The sequence below is a fragment of the Pipistrellus kuhlii genome, unplaced genomic scaffold (genome assembly GCF_014108245.1).
Source record: "Pipistrellus kuhlii isolate mPipKuh1 unplaced genomic scaffold, mPipKuh1.p scaffold_m20_p_3, whole genome shotgun sequence".
In the NCBI taxonomy this organism is placed as follows: domain Eukaryota; kingdom Metazoa; phylum Chordata; class Mammalia; order Chiroptera; family Vespertilionidae; genus Pipistrellus; species Pipistrellus kuhlii.
In genome coordinates, this window is record NW_023425529.1 from 160,443,916 (window position 1) to 160,468,975 (window position 25,060).

The 25,060-nt window shown below is 47.4% G+C and overlaps 2 protein-coding genes across 16 annotated transcripts in view; both read left to right on the plus strand.

Annotated features, from left to right (window-relative positions):
* Positions 1-8,756, plus strand: part of ARHGEF7 (Rho guanine nucleotide exchange factor 7) — a 134,289-nt gene extending 125,533 nt beyond the window's left edge. For 13 of the 15 annotated variants that reach the window (XM_036459266.2, XM_036459270.2, XM_036459269.2 and 10 more), the window contains 3 exons: positions 3,662-3,761; positions 4,337-4,391; positions 6,230-8,756. In XM_036459266.2, coding sequence (XP_036315159.1) covers positions 3,662-3,761; positions 4,337-4,391; positions 6,230-6,352 — 278 coding nt within the window. In that variant the 3' untranslated portion in view covers positions 6,353-8,756. Of the gene's footprint in view, positions 1-3,661; positions 3,762-4,336; positions 4,392-6,229 lie in introns of those variants that run through there. The other 2 variants (XR_006742981.1, XR_006742982.1) reach the window with 1 other exon arrangement.
* Positions 8,757-12,234: 3,478 nt separating this feature from the next.
* Positions 12,235-24,249, plus strand: TEX29 (testis expressed 29). The gene is made up of 5 exons (XM_036457123.2): positions 12,235-12,491; positions 14,976-15,083; positions 20,803-20,872; positions 21,664-21,830; positions 24,156-24,249. Exons 1-5 carry the CDS (start codon positions 12,434-12,436, stop codon positions 24,194-24,196), a joined length of 444 nt encoding a protein of 147 aa, XP_036313016.1. The 5' UTR covers positions 12,235-12,433; the 3' UTR covers positions 24,197-24,249.
* The last annotated feature ends 811 nt before the right edge of the window (positions 24,250-25,060 follow it).

Sequence of the window (25,060 nt, forward strand, 5' to 3'; positions counted from 1 at the left end):
CAAACCTTCTGAAAACTGTAAAAATGCTATGTGTGCCCTGTGAATCTCTAAGAAGTGGCTGTAGCATTCAACATTTCCCAAGATGATGTGTTGTATAATAGAAACCCCTGTTATCACCTGTAAAACACAGGTTTTGGGAAACACAGATCTTGAGTATGATGGAACCATCATGAACCTGTTCATCTGTGTCTCAGACCTTGTCGAGAATTTTAAATAAAGCAATAGTACATTTTTGGTGGTTCTGCTATTAAATTGTTTTTCCAACCTAAGTAGTTCAGGCAAAGCATGCTGCAGTACCTCTGAAAATATCTCAGCCATCTTTGAGGTAACTTGTTAAATCTGTTTACTTTCTAAATCTTTGTTCTTAAAGAAATAGTCAACTTACTTATAAACCTTGCTGGAGAATATCCCTTTATTGTTTTGTTGAAATACTAACATTTTTTCAATTATTTTAGCAAAATATGTTATATTGAAACTATGGAAAATATTAACCTCCCATGGATTTCTATTCAGGAAACAAGTAATCTTTATTAACAAACCTCCTGGCTCACCATCAGATCTATAAATGACATTTTTTTTTTTTTTTACATTGGCATGTTTCATTCTCAAACTTAACATTTTTTTTTTCTTAGATATTTTTAGAGGGAGGAAGAGAGAGAGAAAGAGAGAGAGAGACATTAATGTGAGAGTAGAACATAATAGTTTGGCTGCCCCCAACCATGGATCAGGCCCACAAACTGGGCATGCACCCTGACTGGGGTTTGAACTGGCAACCTTTTGGTGCACAGGAGGACACCCAACCAATTGAACCACACTGATCAGGGTTCAAACTTAACATTTTTATAATATATAGTTGCATTCTTGTGTGCTTTAAGTGTATTTGAAAATCAGAACCATGTCATGCATGTACAACTGTTGTACAAAAAAAAATCTTACAGGTGTTAATTTCTCTGATTTAGTTATGTGTTGGAATTTAAAGTTTTTGTCTTTATGGTTTCATCTGGTAAGAGATATTTATAAAATGTAAATTTTAAATTAATCCTCAGGACAACTCTGCAGAAGTGATCAATTTTGTTCTGTTTTACCAATAATGGGTTCCGTGGTTAAGTGAGCAGCCTGAGTTTACTGAGGACTAACACCGACGGGGTGTGAGTGCAAGAGCAGATGGTCCCAGCCGCTCTGCAGGACAGCGACTGCTGTCTGACCCCTTTACAAAATGGATATCCCTTGTGATTCGATGTTATTTGAACATTTTAATGCTGGAAAAAGTGTAAATAGGTTGCCTAGGAAGCTAGAAGATGTAAAAGTAATTATGTGCAGAACTTAATATTCCTTCAAGTGCTGTTGTGTAAAAACATTTTTAACCTCTTGTCTCAAATCCATTTGAAGGACTGTTTGTATTACCAAACTGAATGTGACAGATAAACAACCAATAACTTTTTTGATTTGACTGACACAGTCAACAACTGTCTGGACTCAAAGCAGATACCCATTGGAAAATTTATGAGCCTTCTAAATTGTCCTATGTCATCAGTTTGCTTCTCTTCACAGCGCAAATTAAATTTGTTTTCTACATATCTGAATCTTTCTGAATCTTTTTCTCTTTTTCTAGGAAAATAGCACACGAATTAACTTCGATATAAAAACATGGGTAACATTTACATTTGTATTAGAAGCACAGGATTTTCCTCAGCCTTAAGAATTTTTGAGCTGGCTTATATCCCTGCAATTTCTCAGTACTTTGTTTCACATACCAGTTTCCTTCTTAAGCAGTATTTCCCCAAGTAGCCTTCCCTATTAACCCAGAAAGGCCTAGAAGACATGCCACTTGCATGGCAAGTCATCCTGCAAATGTGCAGCTCACTGAAAGGGTAGTGTGTGGCCTAAGGAGGGGTATGAGCAAAGCCACGCCTCCCTCTGCCTGACAAGTGACAAGGCCTGCTGGATTTGCAGCATGGTGGGAACACAAAAACACTGGCAGAAGGGCCTCTTTGAAATGGGATTTGGTGAACCTGTGTACAAACATACTTCTATATACCAGCTTATTAAGTAAGGCTTGTGACAAAATTCTAAGTACTGCATTTGATTATAGCATTGAAGTTATTCTCAGGCCTTTCCCTTTATTGGTGTAAAAAAAGATATGTATAGAAGCTTATGCTGTGTAACATAAGATAGAGCGTGATTTTCTTACCCCTGAGATAACAAAGGAGGAGGTGAGCACCTCAGTCTTCTGTTCTGGGCGTTATGGTTTCCTAGCGGGCTTGTGGTTGATACCTTTCCTAGTCTGTGAGACAGGCTGGAAGGCTTTACAGACTGCAGCCAGGAGGCTTGGCCAAGGCCCCGAGTTCCCTCCCCAGTGGCATGCTGCCGTGGCAATGACAGAGGTACTCTCTCAGCATGAATCATGTTTTATGAGCCCTCCTATTGAGCTTTGACAGTAATTGTTAATCTTGTTCCATTCATAGCAGTAAAAGCTTACCATACTGGTGGAAATTGTTCTTTAAAACCAAACTGTGAAAACACTGGTGTTGGGCTGAATGTTCCCATGATACAGAGATGTACAATAAGTGCCCTCTTATAAATCAGTGCACTTTTAGGAAGGCAAGTTAAAGACAAACCAGGAAAAACAAGATCAAGCAAGTTACACCACCCGCTGTGTAATTAGCACCTGTCAACATCAAGGGTATTTTTTAATGGAGAAATATTTGTCATTACCACTTGCAGGTGTTTGTTTCTCTGGTAGACTATATCCTTCCGCAAATTACATCTGATATAAATTTTCAAAAATATAAATGATGTATGTTATAGTGTTATGTAACCTTTGATACTATTTTAAGAAAATATTGTTTTCTTCCTGTATCCTTAAATAAGATTTGATTCTCTTCCCCCCCCCCCCCTCACATTTTAAAGTAAATATTTCAGTTTCTCAGTTATTTTCTAAAGTACCTATTTTGTGGCAAACACACTGGAGACACACTGTCCTGAGCAAGCAGTTGTGCCGGGAGCTCGTTAAGTGCCATAAACTTCTCTCTGACATTGTGAACCCTTTACTTCTAGGGAACGAAGACTAGTTTTCATAAAAGAAACAAGTAATAAATTTCACTTCTCCTAAACCATATGCTGTAATATCTTTTAACTGTCACTGTAGAGTTAAATGTTTTAATTGCCAGTTTTTTTGTGTTGTTGGTTTTTTTTTTTTTTTTTAATTTCAAACACTCAAGGTATATGTACTATATAGTCTGACATGTCTTCCTAAGATTCCTGGGATAATATAGCTAAAGGTTTTGTTGACTTGGATATTTATTCCCAAATACCCAGAGTACTGTGGGCAGAATCTTTAACGCACTACCTGCGGGAAAATTCTGGATTTAGTAGATCTATAATCCAGATTTAGAAACAGAAGCTTAACAAATTAGAAAAAGGCTGTTTTGTTTTTTTTTTCTATAATGCTTTAGGCATGAAAAAAAAAATTAGGTTTAGTAGAAAGAGATGGAAAAAATTGCTAAAGTTGCCCTTCGCTGTTTTACTTACAAAGTAATTCATATTGCAATATAATGCCCAGTCCCTGGAATTTAATCTTAATATGTAGATAGTGTTAATATAGTGAAGTTGTTCTTAGCTTTGCTGTGGTATTCACCTTGGGTATTTTTTTTAATGATAGGTTCACGTAAAGAATCTGCTCCACAAGTTTTGCTTCCAGAAGAAGAAAAAATTATAGTTGAAGAAACTAAAAGCAATGGTCAGACAGTGATAGAAGAAAAGTAAGATGTATTCTAGTATTAAAATGCAGTCATGTGGGTGTGTGTGGAAGGGGTGGTTTGTGGAGTGTGTGTGTGTGTGTGTGTGTGTGTGTGTGTGTGTAGGGGTGAGGGCATGGGAAGGTGTGTGTTTGGAGTGGGGACTTGTGTGTGTGTGGAGGGGTGGGGGCATGGTGTGTGTATGGAGGGATGGGGCATGAGAGGGTGTGTGTGTGGAGGAGTGGGAACATGGGTTGTGTGTATACAGGGGTGGGGGCATGGGTTGTGTGTGTGTGGAGGAGTGGGGCATGAGAGGGGGTGGGTTATGGGGTGTGGGGTGGGGAAGGGCGGCACATTGGAGTCAGAAAAATTCCAGGAGGGTTGTGGTATGGCTTCGGAAACTACTCCTTTATGTCCTCGTAGGTGGGAGTTCACGTTGACTACGCTCTGACTGCCCGTGGAAAGCAGTGTATGAATTTAGGTGTTTAGAGAGGCGGGTAGAGCAGCCGTTTATTTCGTCTGGCATGTCCTGAACTGCTTCTCTCCGTCCTCTTCATCCCGTGTCCTTGTTCAGGTGTTCATTCTGTTTTCTGTTCTAGGAGTCTTGTTGATACCGTCTATGCATTGAAGGATGAAGTCCAAGAATTAAGACAGGTAAGTTATAACCAATTTTTAATCTTTCTTTTTTTTTTTAAATGGAGGAAAAGAGGAAAACACTATATTGAGAATGAAGCCGGATATCCTTAAGCAAAATAATGCAGAAAGGAGCCCGCTGGAGTGGCTCAGTTGGTTGAGTGTCCCATGCACCAAAAGGTTGTGGGTTCGATCCCCAGCCAGGGTACTGATCAATGTTTCTCTCTCATGTCAGTGTCTGTCTCTCCATTCTTCTAAGCATGTCCTCATCATTTAGAATATCTAAAATTCAGTCTAGTTAAAAATTAACTACCTACTGTGGCTATTCTCTGCCATGTTTTAACAGCCAGTTGCTCAATTTATATTTCTTTTCAGCCAGCCAGACTAAGCTTTGAACAAAGAAAATTCGTTCTAAAATGCTACCGGAAGTTTGAAAACGCAGTTGAAATACAAATACTGCCTTTATAATTATTCAAAGTATGTATACAGTTTTGGGGGACACAGGGTACTCCCAAAAATGTATATAAACTTTAATAGCTGATAACTTAATTTTCACTCTTTTTCAAGTTTAACTAATTTGAAATAATAGGTGAAGCCAGACTAACCTTTTTTTTTTTTTTTTTTTTTTTTTAGATTTATTTTATTGATTTTGTACAGAGAGGAAGGGAGATAGAGAGTTAGAAACATCGATGGGAGAGAGTCATTGATCAGCTGCCTCTTGCACACCCCCTACTGTGGATATGCCCCCAACCAAGGTACATGCCCTTGACCGAAATCGAACCCAGGACCCTTCAGTCCCCAAACTGACGTTCTATCCATTGAGCCAAACCAGTTTCGGCCAGACTAAACTTTGAACAAAGAAAATTTATCTACTTAATTTTTTTATAGGGATACATAAAAGTTAAAATTTACAAATCTAGCAGCAGTTGACGAATTGAGGGTGCACAAATACTGAACGAAATAATTCTTGATGTTTTGCAATTGCATTGCTTCAAGTTATCAGCAGTGCCTGGATCAGAACGGCATTGACAACAAATATTTATTCATTTCTGTAGCTTTTTTAAAATATTGAAAATGAACTCTCTTAATGAACACCGATTTTGTAATCATTCAAAGTGTATACTTTTTTGGGTCACCCTACGTATTATTTGTACAAATGGTTTTGGTCTCAGGAGGGAGCAATTAAGTGCTGCTTCACAGGCCGGAGATGAGAGGGAGGCTGAGGAGAAGCAGAGCACAGCATGGTCTGGGGCAGGACACTGCCCTGAGCTGCCTCAGCCATCCCTGCAGCTTCCAAATGCTTGTCTTCCTCAGAGGGGCTTCCGGGTTTGTGCTGCCTCCTTGGCCAGGGATGCATCTTTGTGTGTGCACCTTCTCCATGCGGAGGAGTGATTAGGTGCAAACTGTACGGAAGTAGGCGCCTATTCACACACTGTATTCATTCAGTTCCATCCCCGCATAACTCTCTAAGATCTTCACAGGTGGGAAAGGAGGAGGTGAGGGGGGCAAGTTGATCCTTTTGCTATTTCCAGCCATTTTCTTTTTTGAAATTTTTTCTTTATTGATTAAGGTACTGTTTATGTGTTCAGCCATTTTCTTAAGGTATGTGTACAGAGATTCTCTCATTCAGTAATCGGAACTTAAATTGTCAGTGGCGTTAGGACTATTTTTCCATCTGTGATTTGTCTTGGCTCCCAGGAGCAACTGCGGTAAGGAGCCCCGAGGGTCTATGGAGGTGTTGGGGCAGTCATGTCGAATGTACCCATGACCACAGCACAGGGCATATCCCAGCCTCCCCGGGGAAAGTAAGTCCTCTCCAGGGCCAAACACACCGAATATCCTATCTGCTTCGTTGGCAGGATAACAAGAAGATGAAGAAATCTCTGGAGGAAGAACAGCGAGCCCGCAAAGACTTGGAGAAGCTGGTGAGGAAAGTTCTAAAGAACATGAATGACCCTTCCTGGGACGAGACCAACCTCTAAGGAATGTCCACGGTTTTTTCTCGAAGATCAGTTAGGAGACTCAGCTGGGACCCTGGGGCAGGGCTGTGCGTACAAAAGCTGGAGTTCAGGCGAATAGAAACACATTGTTCCTGAAGAGTCCAGACATGAGGTATCGACACCGAGGGCAACTGCATTAATCTTACTCTGCTAACATCTCAATTACCTCATTTTGCAATAAGTGCAGTGACTGACTACAAATCCTGGTCTTTCAGCCTTTTATTGAATCTATATAAATATTATACATACATGTTCCTTGTAAATACCCCATTTTGAATGCATATCCCTGATTGCTATATCTGATACCCCTGCTAGAACTTCCTTCCCACTAACCTTTCTGGTCCCCTGACCTAGAAGTTCTAGTGTTCACGCACACACGCATGGAAAGCAGAGGTGCGTGGCTTGTGGTAGATGCCTGACTTCTCCTCTTCTGTGGTTCCTACAGTGCCCTGAAAACACTTGCCCCTTTGGTTGCCTAACTAATTTAACCTTATTTATAGCTGCAAAGACACTTGAATGCCATTTGAAAGTCTTCTGTTAAAGCAGTATTGCAGTCACCGACGTGGGTGTCTCTGCGTGCCGTGCTCTGGCTGATGGAGGGTCTGGGCCTCAGCCACGAATCCCAGGAAGTCCCACTCACATCACCGCATCTAGCTGCAGGTGCACCCTCGCGTCTGCTTTATGTGGATCCTGTGGTCACCAGAGTATTCACTGCACTTGGAGAGATCATACATACTTGTATATGTAGGTTCGTTTAATAACGTGACCAAGTGCACTGTTTTGTCCTCAAAAGAGAGCACTTCACTAAAACCTGTAAATAAAAGGTGTTGCACATCCCTGCGGCGAAGACAAAGCGAGGAGGTGCTATGGGTAGGACTCCCGTGTCAGCCAGCGTCAACCCTGAGCTCTGCCGTACCGTCAGGGCAGCAAGCACTGCTGCAGAGCTCACTGGGAAAGAGAAGAATAAGCAATATCCACCTTAAACCCCACCTAAATAACGAAAGTGTAAATGTGGGTCCGTTCCCTCCTTGTATCCAAACTGCAGAGCAGACGGAGGAGGAAGCCGGCCCCAACCTGGCTCCGCAGCCCCTGGTCCTCGGAGCAGCCTCGGCCCAGCTTGTCCTGGCGCCATCACAGGGACTGTGCTTTCCGTTTCCGCTTCTAAAGAGGTGGTTCTAGTGAGATGACTTCTTGGCAGGTCAAGAGTTACATCGTTAGAAAGCAGCACTGCATTACAGACCTCTCACAACTACGATTTGACATCAGATGTGACCTATGATTTGCATCCTATTTATTGATCTAGTGACCCTTGAATCTTTGATGCCTGTGGACCGGGCATCGTTGGAACGAGTTGGTTTTCTGGTTGTCCATGGCCCTACTTCCATGCCCTTGCTGATCGGTCCCTGTGCCCGCCCATCTCCCTGCAGGGTGGTCGGGAGCCGGACCTCCCACGGCAAGCTCCGCAGGTGTGTCTGGGGCCCACATTGACCTGTCCACACTTGACTTTTCAACTAGAATTGCCAACTCTCTCTACTTAGCATTCATTAGTGCTAGGAATAGAAAACTGTCGTTTTTTGTTAAGCCCTGTTTATACAGTAGTATTTTTTGGTGATGCATAAGACGTTGCAGTGAAAAACAATTACTAAATTTGAGTGTACTGAAGTTTGCTGTCTTTAAGCAAATTTTAACTCAGGAACAACATTCAGCACCTGATCTCTCCACCACTTAGTGACAAGCGATGTTGCAGCCAGCATCCCAGACGGGTCTCTTGCAGCAGCTGCCTTAACTAAAGCGACAAGTGGGAACTTGTGTTTTCCCTGTCCCTCCCCTTCCCCCGGCGGGGTGATGGTTGAGGTGCCTGTGTAATGCATTACCTTTCTTCCCCAGGATCCAATATTTTACTAAACTTTTTAGGGAGCAGAGAAAATGCATCTGAGAGCAATTCTTCTACAAACCTGCCCTCGTTATAAACAGACTGTCTCTCCTGGTGACAACCTTCTGAGGGTGTGGGGGTTGAAGACAGTAGAAAGGGGCACTGTTGACCCTAAGGGTTACTTCTCTGCTCTCACCTTTCCTGGATGAGGAGACGAAGCCATTCCTATCCTGAGATGTGAAGCACTTTTGTTCCCACACGGCACCGACGTGTGGCCCCGGAAGCTCTGCCCCCCGTGCTCGGCAGAGCGTGCCTGTCCACGTGTGCCGGGGCCCGGGCCTCGGAGCGCGCCGGCTCCGGTGGACTCCCTGCCGTCCTTCACGTCTCCCTCCGGGACGCAGAGGCCCCGTTTACAGCCCCGGGGACACCACGCAAACGCCGCCTGCTGTCCTGGCGCTGACGACTCCTACTCTGTTGTAATTATTAAACTGATTATTTTTTTTTCTTACGTTACAAACATGTCACTTCATTTCCCATAATGTGTTTGTGTGCGTCAAGTTACCTTTGCACTTTATTTTGACTGTTTTATATTGTTTAATTCTGGGGTGAGTTTTGGACACTGGAAAATAACAGTTTGCTTTTAAAATCTAGGGTTTGGGAGGATTTGAATATACAGGAGTAGGCGATGGAACTGACACTGTTAGGTACAGCCTCCACTTCGTCACATTTATAATGACTCATCCTGGGAGGTGCTGTAAACCAGATTGGGGGATTGAACAAGTGACGGCATTTTTCAAGATTCCTGGGAGGCGCTTGCAGGACGGGCACGCCAGCAGAAAGTTGTCCGTTACAGCCTTGCCCTTTCCCGACACTCCCTCCATGCAGGGCCTCCCTGGCCAGCTAAGAGGGCTGGAAACAGCACGATGTGCACTGCCAGCCTGGGAGTATGGAGTATGTAGGAAGGTCTTCCCTCATCCTGACCTGACTGTCTGCAAAGACCCTATTTCCACATAAGGTCATAAGCTCAGGTAACTGGGGATAAGGACTTGAACAGATCTTTTTTTGTGGGGGAGACACAATTTAGCTTGTAACAGTAGGGAAGGTGGACTCACCGATTCAAGAGGGCCCGATTCCAACTTAACCCGCCCTTCCACAAGCGAGGCCGACCGTGGCTCCAGGTCGTCATTTAAACCTCATATGTGTAACTCAAAGATTGTAAAGCATCCCAAGGGGACTTTTCCTATTTCAGAAAACCCACAACAACGTCTGCATTTTCCCATGGGATGACAGTGCAGCCCACAACAGCAAATGTCCTGCTTTTAGCTGAAATGAAGTGGGTAAATGCAGTCGCTACCTTGTTTCCCCTAAATAAGACATCCTCCGAAAATAAGACCTAGCTCAATTTTGGGAGAAAAAATTATAAGACACTGTCTTATTTTCAGGGAAACGGGGTAGTTACGGGAACAGGACTCCAGGCGAATACAGGGAGAGATGAGGCCCCACCACACAGCTCCCCCTCCTGTGGACTGTAAGCCCTGTTTGTCCTCGGGCCTGGCCGTGGTCTGAGTGGACAGCGGCTTCAGGCAGTCCTGGCCGTCACCCTGGCAGGCCTGGGGCGGCGTGTCTCCCAAACGGCGGCGCTCTGCAGGTTTCAGCCTCCCAGGTGGGAGTGCAGTGGCGCCCCTTGTCCTGTGGCCCCTGTGGGTCCTGATGGCGGAGGGGGAGGCACCCTTTCCTTTTCTCTCAGGCCCCTGCAGCGGCTTCTCCCCCGGGAGGCTGCCTGCCCTCTTGCCCTGGGCAGCCCCCCACACTGCTCCCTAGCTGCCATGTCTGTCTGCACTTGGATAAATCCTTTGGGATCGCAGGACCACTTTCTGGAAGCCTCTTGTGAGCATCAGCCTCCCACCCGAGGGCTGTCCCAGCTCCCGTGCGAAGCCCAGCCTTAAATGACCACGCTTGATTCACTGTCTCCGTGAACTCCCGGAAGTTTGCCGAGACATTAACCTGAACGTGAGCCGCGGTTTGTGTTGGCTGGCGGTTGAATTCCCAGGAGGGGGAAACCCCACTGCTTCCATTTGGGAACCTGAGAGGGTGCAACCACTGCGATGGTTGATAGTAAGAGAGGCTGGGTAATTTCTCTTCCCTCTGCAACCGCTCTCATGAGTCCTTCCTCATCTGTTCTCACATCTCCATCCCGCTTAAGTCCTGCCAGTACAACCGCCCCGGCCTGCAGAACCTCGAATTGGCCAAGTGCAGCGTCCCTGCTCCTTGCCCCAGCAGCATGACCAATGCAACACATCAACCAGCAGCCAGGTGCTCCCAGAGCTGCCCCTCCCAAGAGCCCCTCCTGATGACACTCCCTGCCTCGCTGCCTCACCCGCCTCTGGTGCAGGACACGTGTACTCTCCTCTTCCCTAAGATGCACGCTGTTTACTCTCATCTCAACACCACGCCACGCTGTGCCTCCCACCACCTGGACTCCCAGCCGCTTCTTCCAGTTTTCAGGCTCCGCCCTCACCAGCCCAGGTGCCCCTCCCGCGCAGGCACCCCTGGGTGCTCTCCCGCATGCTGATGGCACTCTGACTCAGCTGCCCACAGTGCATGCCCCACCTGGACACAGACACAGCATCTGCTCGGCCGCTCCACCTGGGTTCTCACACCCATCTTCCCTGCGGTGGGCCACCTTCTAGCCTCTCGGGAGAATCCTTAGGCTCATCCCTGACCTGTTCCCACTCACAGATCTGTCAGCCAATCTCATGGACTCTAAAACGACACACAACATTCAACGTGACTGCCCCAGTCCCACCCTTACTTTTCTCCCAGAGGATTACACCATTCCTCACGTTTACTCTTGCCTAAGGTGACCAGACGTCCCGCTTTTGGGGGGACAGTCCCAATTTTTTAACAATTTTTTAAAACGCCGCGGGACAAATGGTTAAAAATTGGGACATCTGGTCACCTTACTCTTGCCTCCTCGTCTATTTTCCACACAGCCAGAGGGATGCTAACATGTAATCCAGTTTCCCACCTGCACAGAATCCAGTCCTAGCGCCCTACGTAGTTCCCTCAGTGAAGGCAGAAGTTCGACTAGTATCCTACACCCTTGCTTATGATTCAGTCTCTGAGCCGTCTCTCTCTTCATCCAAGCCACCCTGGCCTCCCGAGTTCTCAGATTCACCAGGCCTGCCCCAGGGCCTCTACACTGGCTCCTCTCAGGCTGGTACATGCTTCCTGGGTGCCCACATAGTGCCTTCCCTTACTTCTAAACCTGCTCGGCTGCCGTCTAGTTCTGAGGCCACCTGCTCACCCCCCATTCCAGGCATGGCCTGGAGGTGTGCTCTGCTTTCCTGTTCTCACAGCGCGTGTCTGACCTGCATGTGTGTGCTGTCTCCTTCCATGGAATACACATCCCCGAGGGTGGGCACTTTTGTCTGTTTCGCTCACGTTGCGTGCCAGCAGAAGTGTGCTCTCTAAGAAGGAGACTGTGGAGTGAGGACCTCAGGACCCAAACACTGGTTCCAAAGCCAGGCCTGGTGTCCCATAGGAATGGGGTGGGTGTAATGTCTGGAGGAGGGCCAGGTGTTTATTTTTTGCTTATTTTATATTTTCATTGATTTCAAAGGGGAAGGGAGAGAGATAGAAGCATCAATGATGAGAATCATTGATTAGCTGTTTCCTGCACATCCCCCACTGGGGATCGAGCCCACAATCCGGGCAGGTGTCCTGACTGGAAATCAAACTGTGATCTCCTGGTTCATAGGTTGACGCTCAACCACTGAGCCACATCGTCCAGGCAGAAGGCAGGGTTTTTGATGCCTTGCCTGCCCATAAGGCTCTCCCACCCTCCTCGGCCCTGTACACATCCTGCCTGCCCTATAGTGGCCAGCGTCACAGTCCTGCCTCTGTGTGATGTCCGGGGGCTCTGTGACGTCACAGCAGGTGGGGTGGCCCAGCCACTCACTCCGCACTCTGCTCATCAGTGGCCGCAGGAGGGAGGAGGTGGCCAGTCTCTCCTGTCTGATCCTGAAGTCTGCTTGGAGTGTAGCTGGGAAACCTGTGGCTGGGGCTCAGCTGGGCCCATGACGGACAGGTGAGACTGGACCGGACGCAGCCCGGCTGCCTCAAGGTCTGGCCTAATTTCTCTCTCTCCCAGGTTCCCTTGATCCCTCACCTGTCCTTCAGCTGCTGCGATGAGATATATGCCAGAATTCAAAAAGTCCCAGTCGCACTTCCTGAGGAATTTTGCAGGTAAGGAGAAGAGAACATTAAAGGGGCCTGTTTCAACCCAAGGTGTGGGTGATTAGCACCAGGCTGAGAAAGGAAGGCAAAGAAACCTGGGTTTTAAAATAATGTAGGAAAATACTGTGAAGTCCTCATTATTTTAAAGTTTCATTGCAAAACCCCCTGAACCTGAGGTTTTCAGCATAAGAAATATATTTAGCTATTTCACAAGGGGTTAGAGGATTCAAGATGTTTTCCTAGAACATGCCAACCATATATGATACTTTAGCTACTTCGTAACTTTTATGGCAAGAGTGAGTGTTTTTTTAAAAGAAGAAAAATATTTTTTAACAGTGAAGCTCACCTTTCCCCATGCCCATCCGGGGCGGCCAGGGTGCGAAGTTGGACACTGTGCCTGGGTGTTGAAGGAAACTGTGTGTAACCGTGACTTTCTCCAGAGCTCGTGGCCAGTGTGTGCACATAGGGTGGTTGCAGCGGCTTAAAGCCACGCGAAGGAAGTTTTTAGAAGTGAGACCACTGGGACGTGGGGGAGAAAAGGGAAGGGTCACTTCCACCGTGCATGTGTGTGTGTCTTGAATATTTTTCTCAGCAGTTTTTTCTTCATGCACGACTATAGTAATGCCCCAAAAATTGGAAAATAGAAGGAAAGGGAATTCGGTTTTCCTTTTTTGTTTTTGTCTGTTGGCTTGGCAAAGGGACTGACAAGGGAGGTTCCCCGAGTGGCCAGGGATGGAGACGGGAGACTCTTCTACGTGGGGACGGTGAAGAAATACCCTGAGGCATCCCGGGAGGTCCCAACAAGCCAAACAGTGCTGGGGAGGGTAGGGGAGAGGAAGGAAGGCCCACGGGGGTCCCAGACACAATGGGGAGACAGCCTCCACAAAGCAGGGGGTAGGGGACTCCAGGCTGTTTCAAAATAGCCCATTAACACAGCCAAATGGGAAATCTGTGCCAAGAAGGTCTCCCCTGTATGGTGGTGGTATTAAAGAACAGTCAGCTCTGGCTGCTGAGGCTCAGTTGGCTGAGCGACGACCCAGGCGAGGGGACAATGAATATTTTCCCGCCTGTGTGTTTGCTGCAGTCAACAGCCACTGCCACCTGGAGCAAGTCTGGGAACGCTTGTCCCCTTGGCCATGGAGCGAGGTGGGAATAGAGGCATGACAGAGATGGGTCCCAGCTCTGCCCGCCAGCTCTGTGGTCATGAGTCTCTGGGATCTTTCTGGATGCGGTTGAGGACTGGCATCAGCAGGGGCCACAGGCCGGCATGGTGACACTTGCTTTGCTGTGTCCCTGAAACAGTCATCGGTGGGGCTCCCTGCAGCCCGGATCACACTGGAAGCAAAACCCAGCACAGCTCCCCGTCCATTACACTGACAGCCACTTTGCAGAGCGACCAAGAGCCAGTGACCACAGGGCCTCAAGGGAGGCCAGCATGCCATGGCCTCCTGGACCAGCCTGGGAGCCACTCTGGTCCAGCTGTGCCAAGGACAGGCCCCTCTGCCCCTCCCGGTCAGGGGCGACCAGGACCCAGCTTCAGGAGAGAGCTGTGGTGCAGGAGGTCAGCGGCTGGATGTCTCACATCCTCCAGCTCTGCCGGAGTCCAGCTGTGGGCTCCAAGGGCTGCAGTGGCATTCAGAGGCCATCACTGTTCCATCACATCCCTGTCAGGCGTGGGCTGTGTGGGCGGCCGTGGCGACAGTATTTGTCACACCCGGAGTGGGGGGTGTCTTGGGAAAGGGAGGGAAAGGCAAGGGGGACAGCGGTTTCTCTGGAACTCTTTGAAAGTCAAAATGAACCCTAGAAAAATGCACTGGAGAGTCAGGAAAAGGTGGGCACTCCCCCGCCCTCCCCCCCCACACACACACCTTCTCTCCCCCTAGTAACAGACACCCCCAGGGGCCAGCAGAGGCTGCTGCTGCTGCAGTCAGGGAACCACAGGTCCTCAAAGCTGAAGGTGCATCGGGTTGGGCAGCTGAGCTCTGCTGAAGCGGCCACTTACCCTCTGCAGTGTATTGCACACTCATTATCCTTTTTCTCTTTTTATGTCAGATCTGGCATGAAACGTTCTTTCCTTTTGACTCAACTTTTAAATTCTGAACTAACGCTCAACCCACAGTGATCATTGTAATTCACCGTCTGCTTACAAGGGAATTAATTACATATTATAACCCCGACTCCCAGATATCCACTGTGTGAGGTCTTTGTTCCCGCCTTCTCTGTAGAGCTAAGCGCCCCGCTCCTCGGAGGTGTATTATCTCCATCATCAGAGGACCCTGCACTGTTCTGTGTCACTAGCGTGGCATTATTTTGTCCAGCAATCCAATATATTCCAGATCTTAGTTTCAAAGTGAGATTTGTATGACACACGATTAAAGACGTCACAAAACCCACCACATGCACGCCCGAGTTCCCCCTCCAAGCCCGGTGATGTGAGAATGATGGAGGTGGCTGTGTTGGGGGCCATAGCAGGTCTGTGTGTCTGCTCTGCAGTGTGCGACATGCCTCTGGACCACATATGCAGCCACAACAGCAGAGATCAGTGCAAGGGACTCGGGTGCTGCTTTCACGAAGGCGTCTGCAAAGAAAAGTCAGTTTCCAGTAAGTATCTGGGGCCGGACCCACCCCAGGGGGACAGAGCCATGGAGGCCTGGAGGGGCCTGCCTTCCCTCCCCGGTCTCCGTCCCTGGACAGGCCTCTCACATCGTCCTGGCCACATCTCTGCTTAGAGAGAACAGAGGGCGTTGAGGGTCTGGGACTGGGACTGAGGCCCCAGGAAAGCCCCCTCCCAGATGGCAGACTTGCTGTGGAAGAAGACTGACTGAGAGCCTCCTTTCTGGAAGACCTGGGTCATTGTGGGGGTATAGCCGCTGGCGCTGGGGACTCAGCATTACAAAAGCTCCTGGTTGGGGATGGGGCTGGCTGCTGGCTGTGCAAAAGGCCAGACCTGACCAGGCGGGGGCTGGAGAGTGTAGCTGGGACCCTGAGGATGACGGGGACCCCTGTGCTGGGGAGAGTGGGAGGACTGGGGAGGTCTCTGTGGTCTCATCCTAATCAGAATAATTCCACAGCCCTGACACTAAGATCACTGCAGGCTGGGCTGTGCCTGTGGAGGTAGGGCCCGCAGGGACGCCTGGGTGGAAGCTGTGGGATCTGGGGAGAGCGTCAGCCTCAGAACAGGGCTGCTTCCGGCCAGCCCTCCAGGAGAGGCTCTGGGTGAGCCCATGCTTACGAGGGCAGGGGTGGGTGGTGGGGGTGAGGGGTGGGGGAAGCAAGCTCAGAGGAGGATATAAACTAGATGCCTGGCCCAGAAGGGATGCTGCTTTAAATATACTTTCTGGATATTTCTCACACGTTAGAGCAGTGGTTCTCAACGTTTCTAATGCTGCGACCCTTTAATACAGTTCCTCATGTTGTGGTGACCCCCGGCCATAAAATTATTTTCGTCGCAACCCACAGGTTGAGAATCACTAGCAGAGTCGCCTAAGACCATCGGAAAACACAGATATTTACATTACTATTCATAACAGTAGCAAAATTACAGTTATGAAGTAGCAACAAAAATAATTTTATGGTTGGGGGTCACCACAACATGAGGAACTGTATTAAAGGGTCGTGGCATTAGAAACGTTGAGAACCACTGCTTTAGAGAAATTCCAGAGGTCTTTGTGCCTCTGGAATTTTCTAGGCTCAAAACATTCCACTTGCGGGTTAATGGGTTTTCTTGCTGTTTGTGGCCCTTTCAGAAATGAATGGGCTCCAGGACTGTTTGAGGGGAGATTAAAAAAGCCTGTGGGCCCGGGCAGCCTACACAAGACCTCACCACGGAGGCGGAAAGTGCCCACAGATATGAAAAGCTGGCCACTGACCGGGCCACTCAACAGCTCTGATGCCCCTCCCTGTCCTAGGCTGCTCTCCTGTCCTCACCCCCCAAAGGGGACTCAGGTGCCCTGTGCTCTGTGGCTTGGGAGGATCTCTTCTTTTCTTGTCTTTCTCCTCGGAGTCCCGGTTCCACTGAGCCCCTCAGAGGCAAGACAACGCATCTGCCTTCTCATCCCTGGACACAGTCAGACTAGGAAGCCAGAAACATTGGTGACCCATGAGTGTCACCAACTATTGGCCCCTGGGGCTGCCTGATCCCACCACCCACAGGTCTAAGCCAGCTCTTTGAAGAAGTGAGTGATAGTCTGGATAAAATGATTCAAGAAGCTAATGTATTGGCAGGATCTTGGCTCACCCAAAGGGAGAGCATCTGTCCAGTTTTATGGTGAAGATTTGGTACTTAAGCCAAAAAAAAGGAAGTTTGGCTTCTCAAAAAGTGGCAGATAAGAAGTCACAATGAATGCCATTTGTAGCGGGGCTGGTTTTCTGATGACAATTTTTCCTTTAGATCTTGAATTAGATGACTTGGGACCACATCTCCTTATTAATCCCGCCCTCCACCTTCGGGAGACTCCAGGATCCCTAATGTTATTGTAAATGAAATTGTCTTCTTAAGTTTACTTCCAAATTGTACCCGAGAGAACTGAATGCTAGTCTATAGAACTAAAGTTCTGTGTATTGGTCTTGTATCCTGTAACCTTCTTCAACTCATTTATTAATGGCTTACTTAGGATTTTCTACCTACAAAATCATACCATCTGCCTATGAGATAGTTTTACTTCTATTTTTCTAATAGAGACAGTTTTATTTCATTTTCTTGCCTAGTTACCCTGGCTAGAACTTCCAGTACAATGGTGAAAGAGGCAGTGAGAATGGACATCTTCAACTTATTTCTGATTTTAGGGGCAAATTTCCAGTGTTTCACCTTTAAGTGTGTTGGTAGCTATGAGTTGAGGAAGTTCCTTTCTGTTCCTAGTTTCTTAAGTGTTTTTTTTTAATCAAAGAATATTGGATTTTATCAAATTATTCCTCATGTGGATTTGTTATTGTCTGGTATTTTTCCCTTTTTTCCTGCAGGACTCCCTTTCTTGTAAGGCGTTTATGCTGATGACACCCTGAAAGTTACTCTGAGCTGTAATGCATCTCTAGTTGTACATAATCAGGCAGAGAATTTGCAACAAGACATAGAGCTTTTCCTTAAAGGAGTTCATTATTCTCCATCTATCTCATTCTAAAACCCACAACCTTAGCCAGAATCTTATTTGAGAAATCTTTTTGAGTCCTGGGTCTTCCAATGTTGAACAGCCTATTATATTATACTAGATGCCTCTTGCAGGAAGATTCCTGCAATAGGGCTTCCTGCTGCAGTCGCTGCCCTGCCTGCTTCTTTTCCTTCTCCCCTGCCCTGCTTGCTTGCTTCTCCGCAGTGCTTGGCTTCTTTCTACACATCTTCAGTCTTCAGTCTGGCCTGGATATGTAAATTAATTACCATCTTGGTTGGGTTAATTTGCATGCTCACCCTGATTGGCTGGTGACAGGGGCTTGTGTGCGTAGTGAAGGTGTGGTCAATTTGCATGTTTCTCTTTTATTAGGTAGGATTCCAACAGCTCACTCCCTGGAGTATGTCACTCCCTGAGCTGAGTTCATGGCACTGGCTGGTGATTTGGCCAAAATTTGCTGGTTTGGGCACTTACCATCTTTTTATTTCTGTTTTGTGTATTGGTGGTTTTCACACACACACACACACACACACACACACACACACACACACACACACCGCTATTTGGAGAGCAGTGGATGATTACATTCAGCTCACTTCATTTCCATCACAGGGTTTTCCTTCTTAGAAGACTCCAGTAACCTAGGCATTGATGCAACTTAGTTTTTCTGGGTCTTTTACCATTTGGGGGTCCTCAAAGCAGGAAACATTCACATCCAAAGGGCATTTGGGTTGTTCTTTCAATCTTCTATATATGAAGATGTAGAAGACATTCAATTCCCAGGTCAGTCACAGGATTGGACACCGTCTTCGGCCATTAACGATGCAAATTTTCTCATATCTCAGTGAAAAGGAGACAACCAGGGGAGATTGCAACCAGCAAGAGGGAGCCATCCAAGCTGCTGCTGCTTTCCCCACCTGTCCCTCCCCAAGCATCTTCTCATCAGGATTTTCCCTGTGAGTTGGCCATTTTGTAAATGTACCACAAACATTGTTAAAACCAGTGTGATCACCTTATTTATGCCTGTTATTCATTTGAAAAATGAGTAACACCTTACAGCACCTTAATTATTAGTGTCTTAATTTTTGGCTCTCCCTTCAACCCCCATGAGCTCTCAAGAATGTTTTCTCCTCGAAGAGAGCCCCCTGCTCTGCAAGTGGATTTGTCATTTTTGCACAGAGGCGAGCGCTAATCCTCTTTTCATCCTTTCAACCTTCATGAGCTGTGTGGGCCGGGCTCTTTCTCGCCTCTGACTTCTTTCACGTTGGTGCGGGCGGGCCATCTGTGGGAAGGGTCTGGGCAGTGAGCCCTGCGTTTGGGTTCTCACTGAGCCCTCAAATTGCTTTTCATTTCTTTGACGTCTTACTCACCGAAGACGGCGACTGAACCTTTGTGCTGGGTAAGTTGTAGTATTCGGTGACAGGGTATTATGAGTTCTTTGTGCGCATAATTCCATGTTATGAAAACCTTTCACCAACTTCTTAAATTGGCTGGTTTGAAGTGCACATTGTGCTGCGACATAATCTGTATGATTAAAAATGTGAACTCTGGGAATTAGCATTAGGTCTTTGAGAAACAATCAGAGAGAGTGTCTTGCCTTCGCCCTTCAGCCTTGACTTAGGCACATTATGGAACATGTCATGTCTCCCCAGTGTACGGCTTCTGTTTCTCCATGAGACGTGCTGAGCTGATTTACAAAATGTCTGTTTCTTTATATTTGGGAGAGAATTTCTCCAGATACTTCTTGAAGAAAATAATGCTGTCTTTCAGTTGCTGCTGTTTCTGAAGGATCATTATATACGGTTTATTAAAAACCATACATATTGTTTATAACAAGTACTGTGCTGGCCAGACTCTGCACACAGGCTCAGTCTCTGCCTCCAGGAGCTTGACCTCAAGGACCAGAAATACCTGCACGTATGAAGATATAGACCAGTGGTTCTCAAGCTTTCTAATGCCACAACCCTTTAATACAGTTCCTCATGTTGTGGTGACCCCCCCCCCCAACCATAAAATTATTTTCGTGGCTACTTCATAACTGTAATTTTGCTACTGTTAATGAATCATAATGAAAATATCTGTGTTTTCAGATGGTCTTAGACTCTACAGTAGTGGTTCTCAATCTGTGGGTCGAGAACTGCTAGCAGGGTTGCCTAAGATCATCTGAAAACACAGATATTTATATTATGATTCATTAACAGTAGCAAAATTACAGTTATGAAGTAGCAACGAAAATAATTTTATGGTTGGGGGTCACCACAACTTGAGGAACTGTATTAAAGGGTTGTGGCATTAGAAAGCTTGAGAACCATTGGTATAGAAGGTACGCTGATGGTCAAATCCTGACACATTGTCTAAATCTGTGTCTCTCTCTAACTGGACTTCACTATTATTAATTCTGAATTTATTTCATGAACCAAGACACAAGATCCCACTCAGGGATACACATTCTCTGGAATTCAAAATTTTGAGGTTTACCCTCTTGTCCCTTAAAATCTTCTCATTTCACTCTTTCAAATATAGTGAACTTTATTTGTTCATTTCAATTCATTTCGTTAAACATCGTTTAAAGTGTGCCTTCTCTGTGCCTTTGGCTACACCCCTAGGAGAAAGCTCCGTGGCATGGAGAGGGGCAGAGAATTTAAACCAACTAATGCTTCTAGGCAGGGGAAAATGGGACAGAGGCCACCTCCTAAGAGTCATTTTGAAGGCCCTGATTCTTCCATTGGGGGTGGGTTATGAGAAGATAGAAGCAATGGAGTCCAGGGAAAACCCTTGGTAATACAGAAAAACTCAGTCAATGTAAGCTGAAATTAGACCAATGGAATTGAACACCAAAAAGCATTTTCAGATTCACTTTCAGGGAGTTGGGGGGAGGGTGAGGTGCCAGATGGCAGTAGGCCCAATGCCACTGTTTCCTGGGGGACAGACAAGGGACCCCCTCTGCAGGCTCCCCTCAGCGGGCAGTCCTCTGTCATCCGGGAGCCACAACCACCACCCTGAGTCCCTTTCATGTGGAGCCTTGGTCTGTGTGTGGGTGACCGTGGTCCCAGGGCGGTGTTTCGGGAGGGGAGTGGCAGTGTTAGTGGAGTGGCCAGTGCTCAGGGGTGAGCTGGGCGGAGAAGGGCTGCAGGGTGGAGGGCCCAGGTCCACCTCAAGGAGGAGGACTGCCTTGTTGTAATTAACCCAAATGATGGTAAATGGACATTGTTTTTCAGCTTATGTGCACGTGTTTTGTGCCTTCATCCTGATCGTTGCCGGGGTCTTTATTTTCACTACTGTTTACAGGTCAGTCATTCTGTTCTACGTAGAACTTTGGTGGGAGAGGAGCAGGGAGAGGACTCCCTTCCTTGGCTCAGTGCTATTGGGGCCACGTGGACTGCCTGTGAGGCCTGAGGGGCCAGCTTCCCCCCCCCCCCCCCGCCAGAGCTTAACAATAATACCAGCCAGCCTTTCATAAGCACGGATCATTTCACTCCACAGCCCTCCTACAAGGAGCAGGTGGGGGCTGTCTGCAGAGCTCAGACTCCAGGCCGACCACGCCCCTTCCTCCTGTGATAAAGCCCTGTCTTCTCCATGCTCTCAGACACAATCCCCTTCCCCCCCTAGTTTCCATGGTGATGACATGCACACCCAGCAAGGCTACCTAGGCTGCTCGTTGCCCCCTGGCCGGACTGGAATTCAGCTTTCCCCCTGGGGTGCGGGGGGTGCGGTGGGCCAGCATAAAAGCCCCTGCGATTAGTTGAGGCATTTTGTCCAGCAACAAGGACAACTGTCTTCCTCTCTGAGTGGTGCTGGGCGGCGTCTTGAGTGACCAACCCGGTGGTCACCCGCCCACAGTGCACACCTTCCCACTCCTGCTGCTGTCCTGGGGAGTCTGGCTGCCACACGCAGACGTCTGCTCAGGGCGGGTAGAAGGAACTAACCTGCAAGCTCCCAAGGCCTAAAGCATTTACCCTGACAGATTTTCTACATGCATGATCATGAGCCCTACCTACCCTTTTAGGGGGGAGCCCTGGCGCTCCGTCATTTTCCATCTTTAATTTCTCTGGTTCTGACAAGAACTCTCTTCCCTTCAGGGTTGTTCAGGAAAGGAAAGAGAAGAAAACCGCTATGGAATTGCCTTTGTCATTCAAGTCCGGAGAGAACGTCGTGGCGGCCCCCATTGCCCGCAGGCTGGCAGTGTGGAAGGCTCGGACTGGCAGAGCACTGCCGTGTGCCGGATGTGGCGGGCACACCCTTAAGAGTAAGAGTCAGGATTGCCCAGCCTCAGGGTTCAGGGCTCAGCTTTCTTCCCTCAACACATCTTACAGGTGAAAGATACCCAGTCAGCAGCTACATTAGCCTTTTAGCAGATGTTGCACTTTTTTCTTTCAGTTTGGACTAACTCTATTTTTTCCAACTAGGAGGGTCTAGCATGTTCCTGCTCTAAAGGCACATTTCCCTCCATAACTATCGTCTTCTATCTTTCTCCTCCTCTCTTTGCTTCTCTGCCATCCCTCCCTCCCTAGCTAATCCAGCTGCGTGGTGGGCAGTGGAGAAGGGGTGGCGGTGATGTTGGAGTATATCTGCAGCCTTGACAAATGTGATCCAGTGGCTTCCTGGCAGTGGTGCCTGACAACATTCCTGTTGTGGCTCCCTGACTGCTCGGTGGCCCTGGCTGAAGAGGTGTAAACATAACAGCTAAACTTCCAACACCTCCGGCTTTCAGGAAGCAAAGTCACTTGTATGTGATTAACTCTGAGGGGGACTTGGCAGTTGCTTGGTGCTTTTCACAGTCAGCAACTTGCTAGGTAGAGAAAGAAACATCTCAGTGGTCAGCTCAGTCTTAGGTGATATTGTTTGGAAACATGGTCTAGGTCTCTTATCCACTAGAGCACATGTGTCAAACACAAGGCCCGTGGGCCAAATCCGTCCCGCCAGGCCTTGCAATGTGGCCCGCACCGCGCTGTCATCACTGCACTCCGCTGCGTTTCCATCACAATGACAGTTTATGACTGTTCAGTAAACCATTCGGCCCGCGATTTAGGCTGGATTTTAGATTTTGGCCCCTTCTCTGATTGAGTTCGACACCCCTACACTAGAGGCTCAGTGTATTAAATTCATGAAGGTTGGGGCGGGGGGGGCGGGGGAGCGGTCCCTCAGCCTGGCCTGCACCCTCTCACAGTCCGGGATCCCTCAGGGGATGTCCGACTGACAGCTTAGGCCCACTCCCCATGGGACATCCTAGTGCTGCCATGGAGGTGGGAAAGGCTCCACCACCTTCGCTGCTCTTGTCAGCTGTGAGCCTGGCTTCTGGCTGAGCAGTGCTCCCCCTGTGGGAGTGCATTGACCACCAAGGGGCAGCTCCTGTGTTGAGCAGAATCAGGCCAAAACTGGCTCTCTGACATCACCAAGGGGTCCCAGATTGCGAGAGGGTGCAGGCCAGGCTGAGGGACCCCACCAGTGCATTATTGGGGCCAGGGAGGAATGGAGGAGGTTGGCCAGCTGGGGAGGGACCATGGGAGGGCTCTAGGGCATGTCTGGCCAGTCTCCCTCAGTCCTGATCAGCCAGATCCCAGAAGCAAGCTAACCTACCAGTCAGAGCATCTGCCCCCTGGTGGTCAGTGCATGTCATAGCAAGTGGTTGAATGGCCTTAGCATATCATTAGCATATTATACTTTTTATTTAAAATATATTTTATTGATTTTTTTACAGAGAGGAAGAGAGAGGGATAGAGAGTTAGAAACATCGATGAGAGAGAATCATCAATCAGATGCCTCTTGCACACCCCCTGCTGGGGATGTGCCCATAACCAAGGTACATGCCCTTGACTGGAATCGAACCAGGGACCTTTCAGTCTGCAGGTCGATGCTCTATCCACTGAGCCAAACTGGTTTCGGCGCATATTATACTTTTATTGGTTGAACAGACAACCGGACAACTGGACACTTAACATATTAGGCTTTTATTTTATAGGATGAGTCACAAAGACTGGGTTTTATTGTCTTTTATTTTATAGGATGACTGGGTTTTATTGTGGCAAATAGGAAAAGGGAGAGGCTGGGAGAGGCGGCCTGCCCAAAGGTCTCTGAGGATCTCAGTGCTCGCCCCTAACGGAGGCTATGTCTGTGCACAGAGTGCGATGGCGCCTCCTCGGGGTGCTTTCTGCACAGTGAGGCCATGGAAGGTGGACACTGCTCTCCCCCAGGAAGCTCTTTCTCTCCCAGGAGTGAGTGGAGAGATAGGGCAGCATAAACCCACCTACCAAACATAACTGAGTAAATCATGGCCCATTGTCTGCTATAGATACGTTCACAGACTTTGATGAAATTTCCTTGGCATTGCTGACTATTCCATTAAAAGAAAAGCACCACTTAACCTTGCCCAATGGGTTGAACATAGTCCCATGTACCAAGAGGTTGCAGGTTTGAGTCCCAGGCAGGGCACATACCCAGGTTGCTGCCTCAGTCCCTAGTAGGGGGATGTGCAGGAGGTAGCTGATAAATATTTCTCTCTCTCTCTTCTTAAATCTGTTAAAAATATATCATTCTTAAAAAACACAAACACTTATTGTTGTTTTAAATTCAGCAACAGTGACGATAAAGAATACTGAAGAAACTAAGGGTTGAAATGCATGATGAAGAAAACATGAAGATTGGCAGAAATATCCAAACAAAATGGTACCATTATGAACCACTCTTAAACAATAAAGGTATTTTAAATGCTTCGGTTCTGTGTTGTCTTAGTCAATGCTGTATTTTTGTCTCAGGGGAGAGAAAGCCAATTGGAGGGTGAGAACATTACCAGAAACTATGATTTAAAACACACACACACACACACACACACACACACACACACACACATTTCAGAGAGGAAGGGAGAGGGACAGAGATAGAAACATTAATGATGAGAGAGAATTGTTGATTGGCTGCTTATTGCATGCCCCCTATTGGGGATTGAGCCCACAACTCAGGCATGTGCTCTGACTAGGAATCAAACTCTGACTTCCTGGTTCATAGGTTCACTTTCAACAACTGAACCTTGCTGGTTGGGCAGGCTTTGATTTTTTTTGATGACACTGTTTGCTAGTGATACCAAAAATCAAGGCACTTATAGCATTGACACAAGATGATGTCACTGAAGCCCCCTTGTCAAAAGACAGGCTACACTTTCACAGGGTAGAATTGTCACTGAGACTTGCAGGAAATTCTGGACTTGCCCAGCAGTAAGCTGTGCTAATGAGAGGAGCAGCATCATGTTCTGAGAGGCCCAGAACCATCCAATGCAACTTCCTCAAAGTCTGTTGTCCAGGTAAGGATGCACATATGTTCCAGAATGCTTGACAATGCTGACTATGACTGATGCAAGCCAGCCCAGTTGAGTCTGGTTTTCACTTAAAAAAAAAAAAAATTTATTGATTTTGTACAGAGAGGAAGGGAGAGAGATAGAGAGTTAGAAACATCGATGAGAGAAAGTCATCAATCAGCTGCCTC

Coding starts and splice junctions, on each gene's coding strand:
- TEX29 (XM_036457123.2), top strand. CDS start 12,434: ATGAGATATATGCCAGAATTCAAAAAGTCCCAGTCGCACTTCCTGAGG. Junction 12,492..14,975: donor CTTCCTGAGGAATTTTGCAG/GTAAGGAGAAGA, acceptor TCTGCTCTGCAG/TGTGCGACATGCCTCTGGAC. Junction 20,873..21,663: donor ATTTTCACTACTGTTTACAG/GTCAGTCATTCT, acceptor TCTTCCCTTCAG/GGTTGTTCAGGAAAGGAAAG.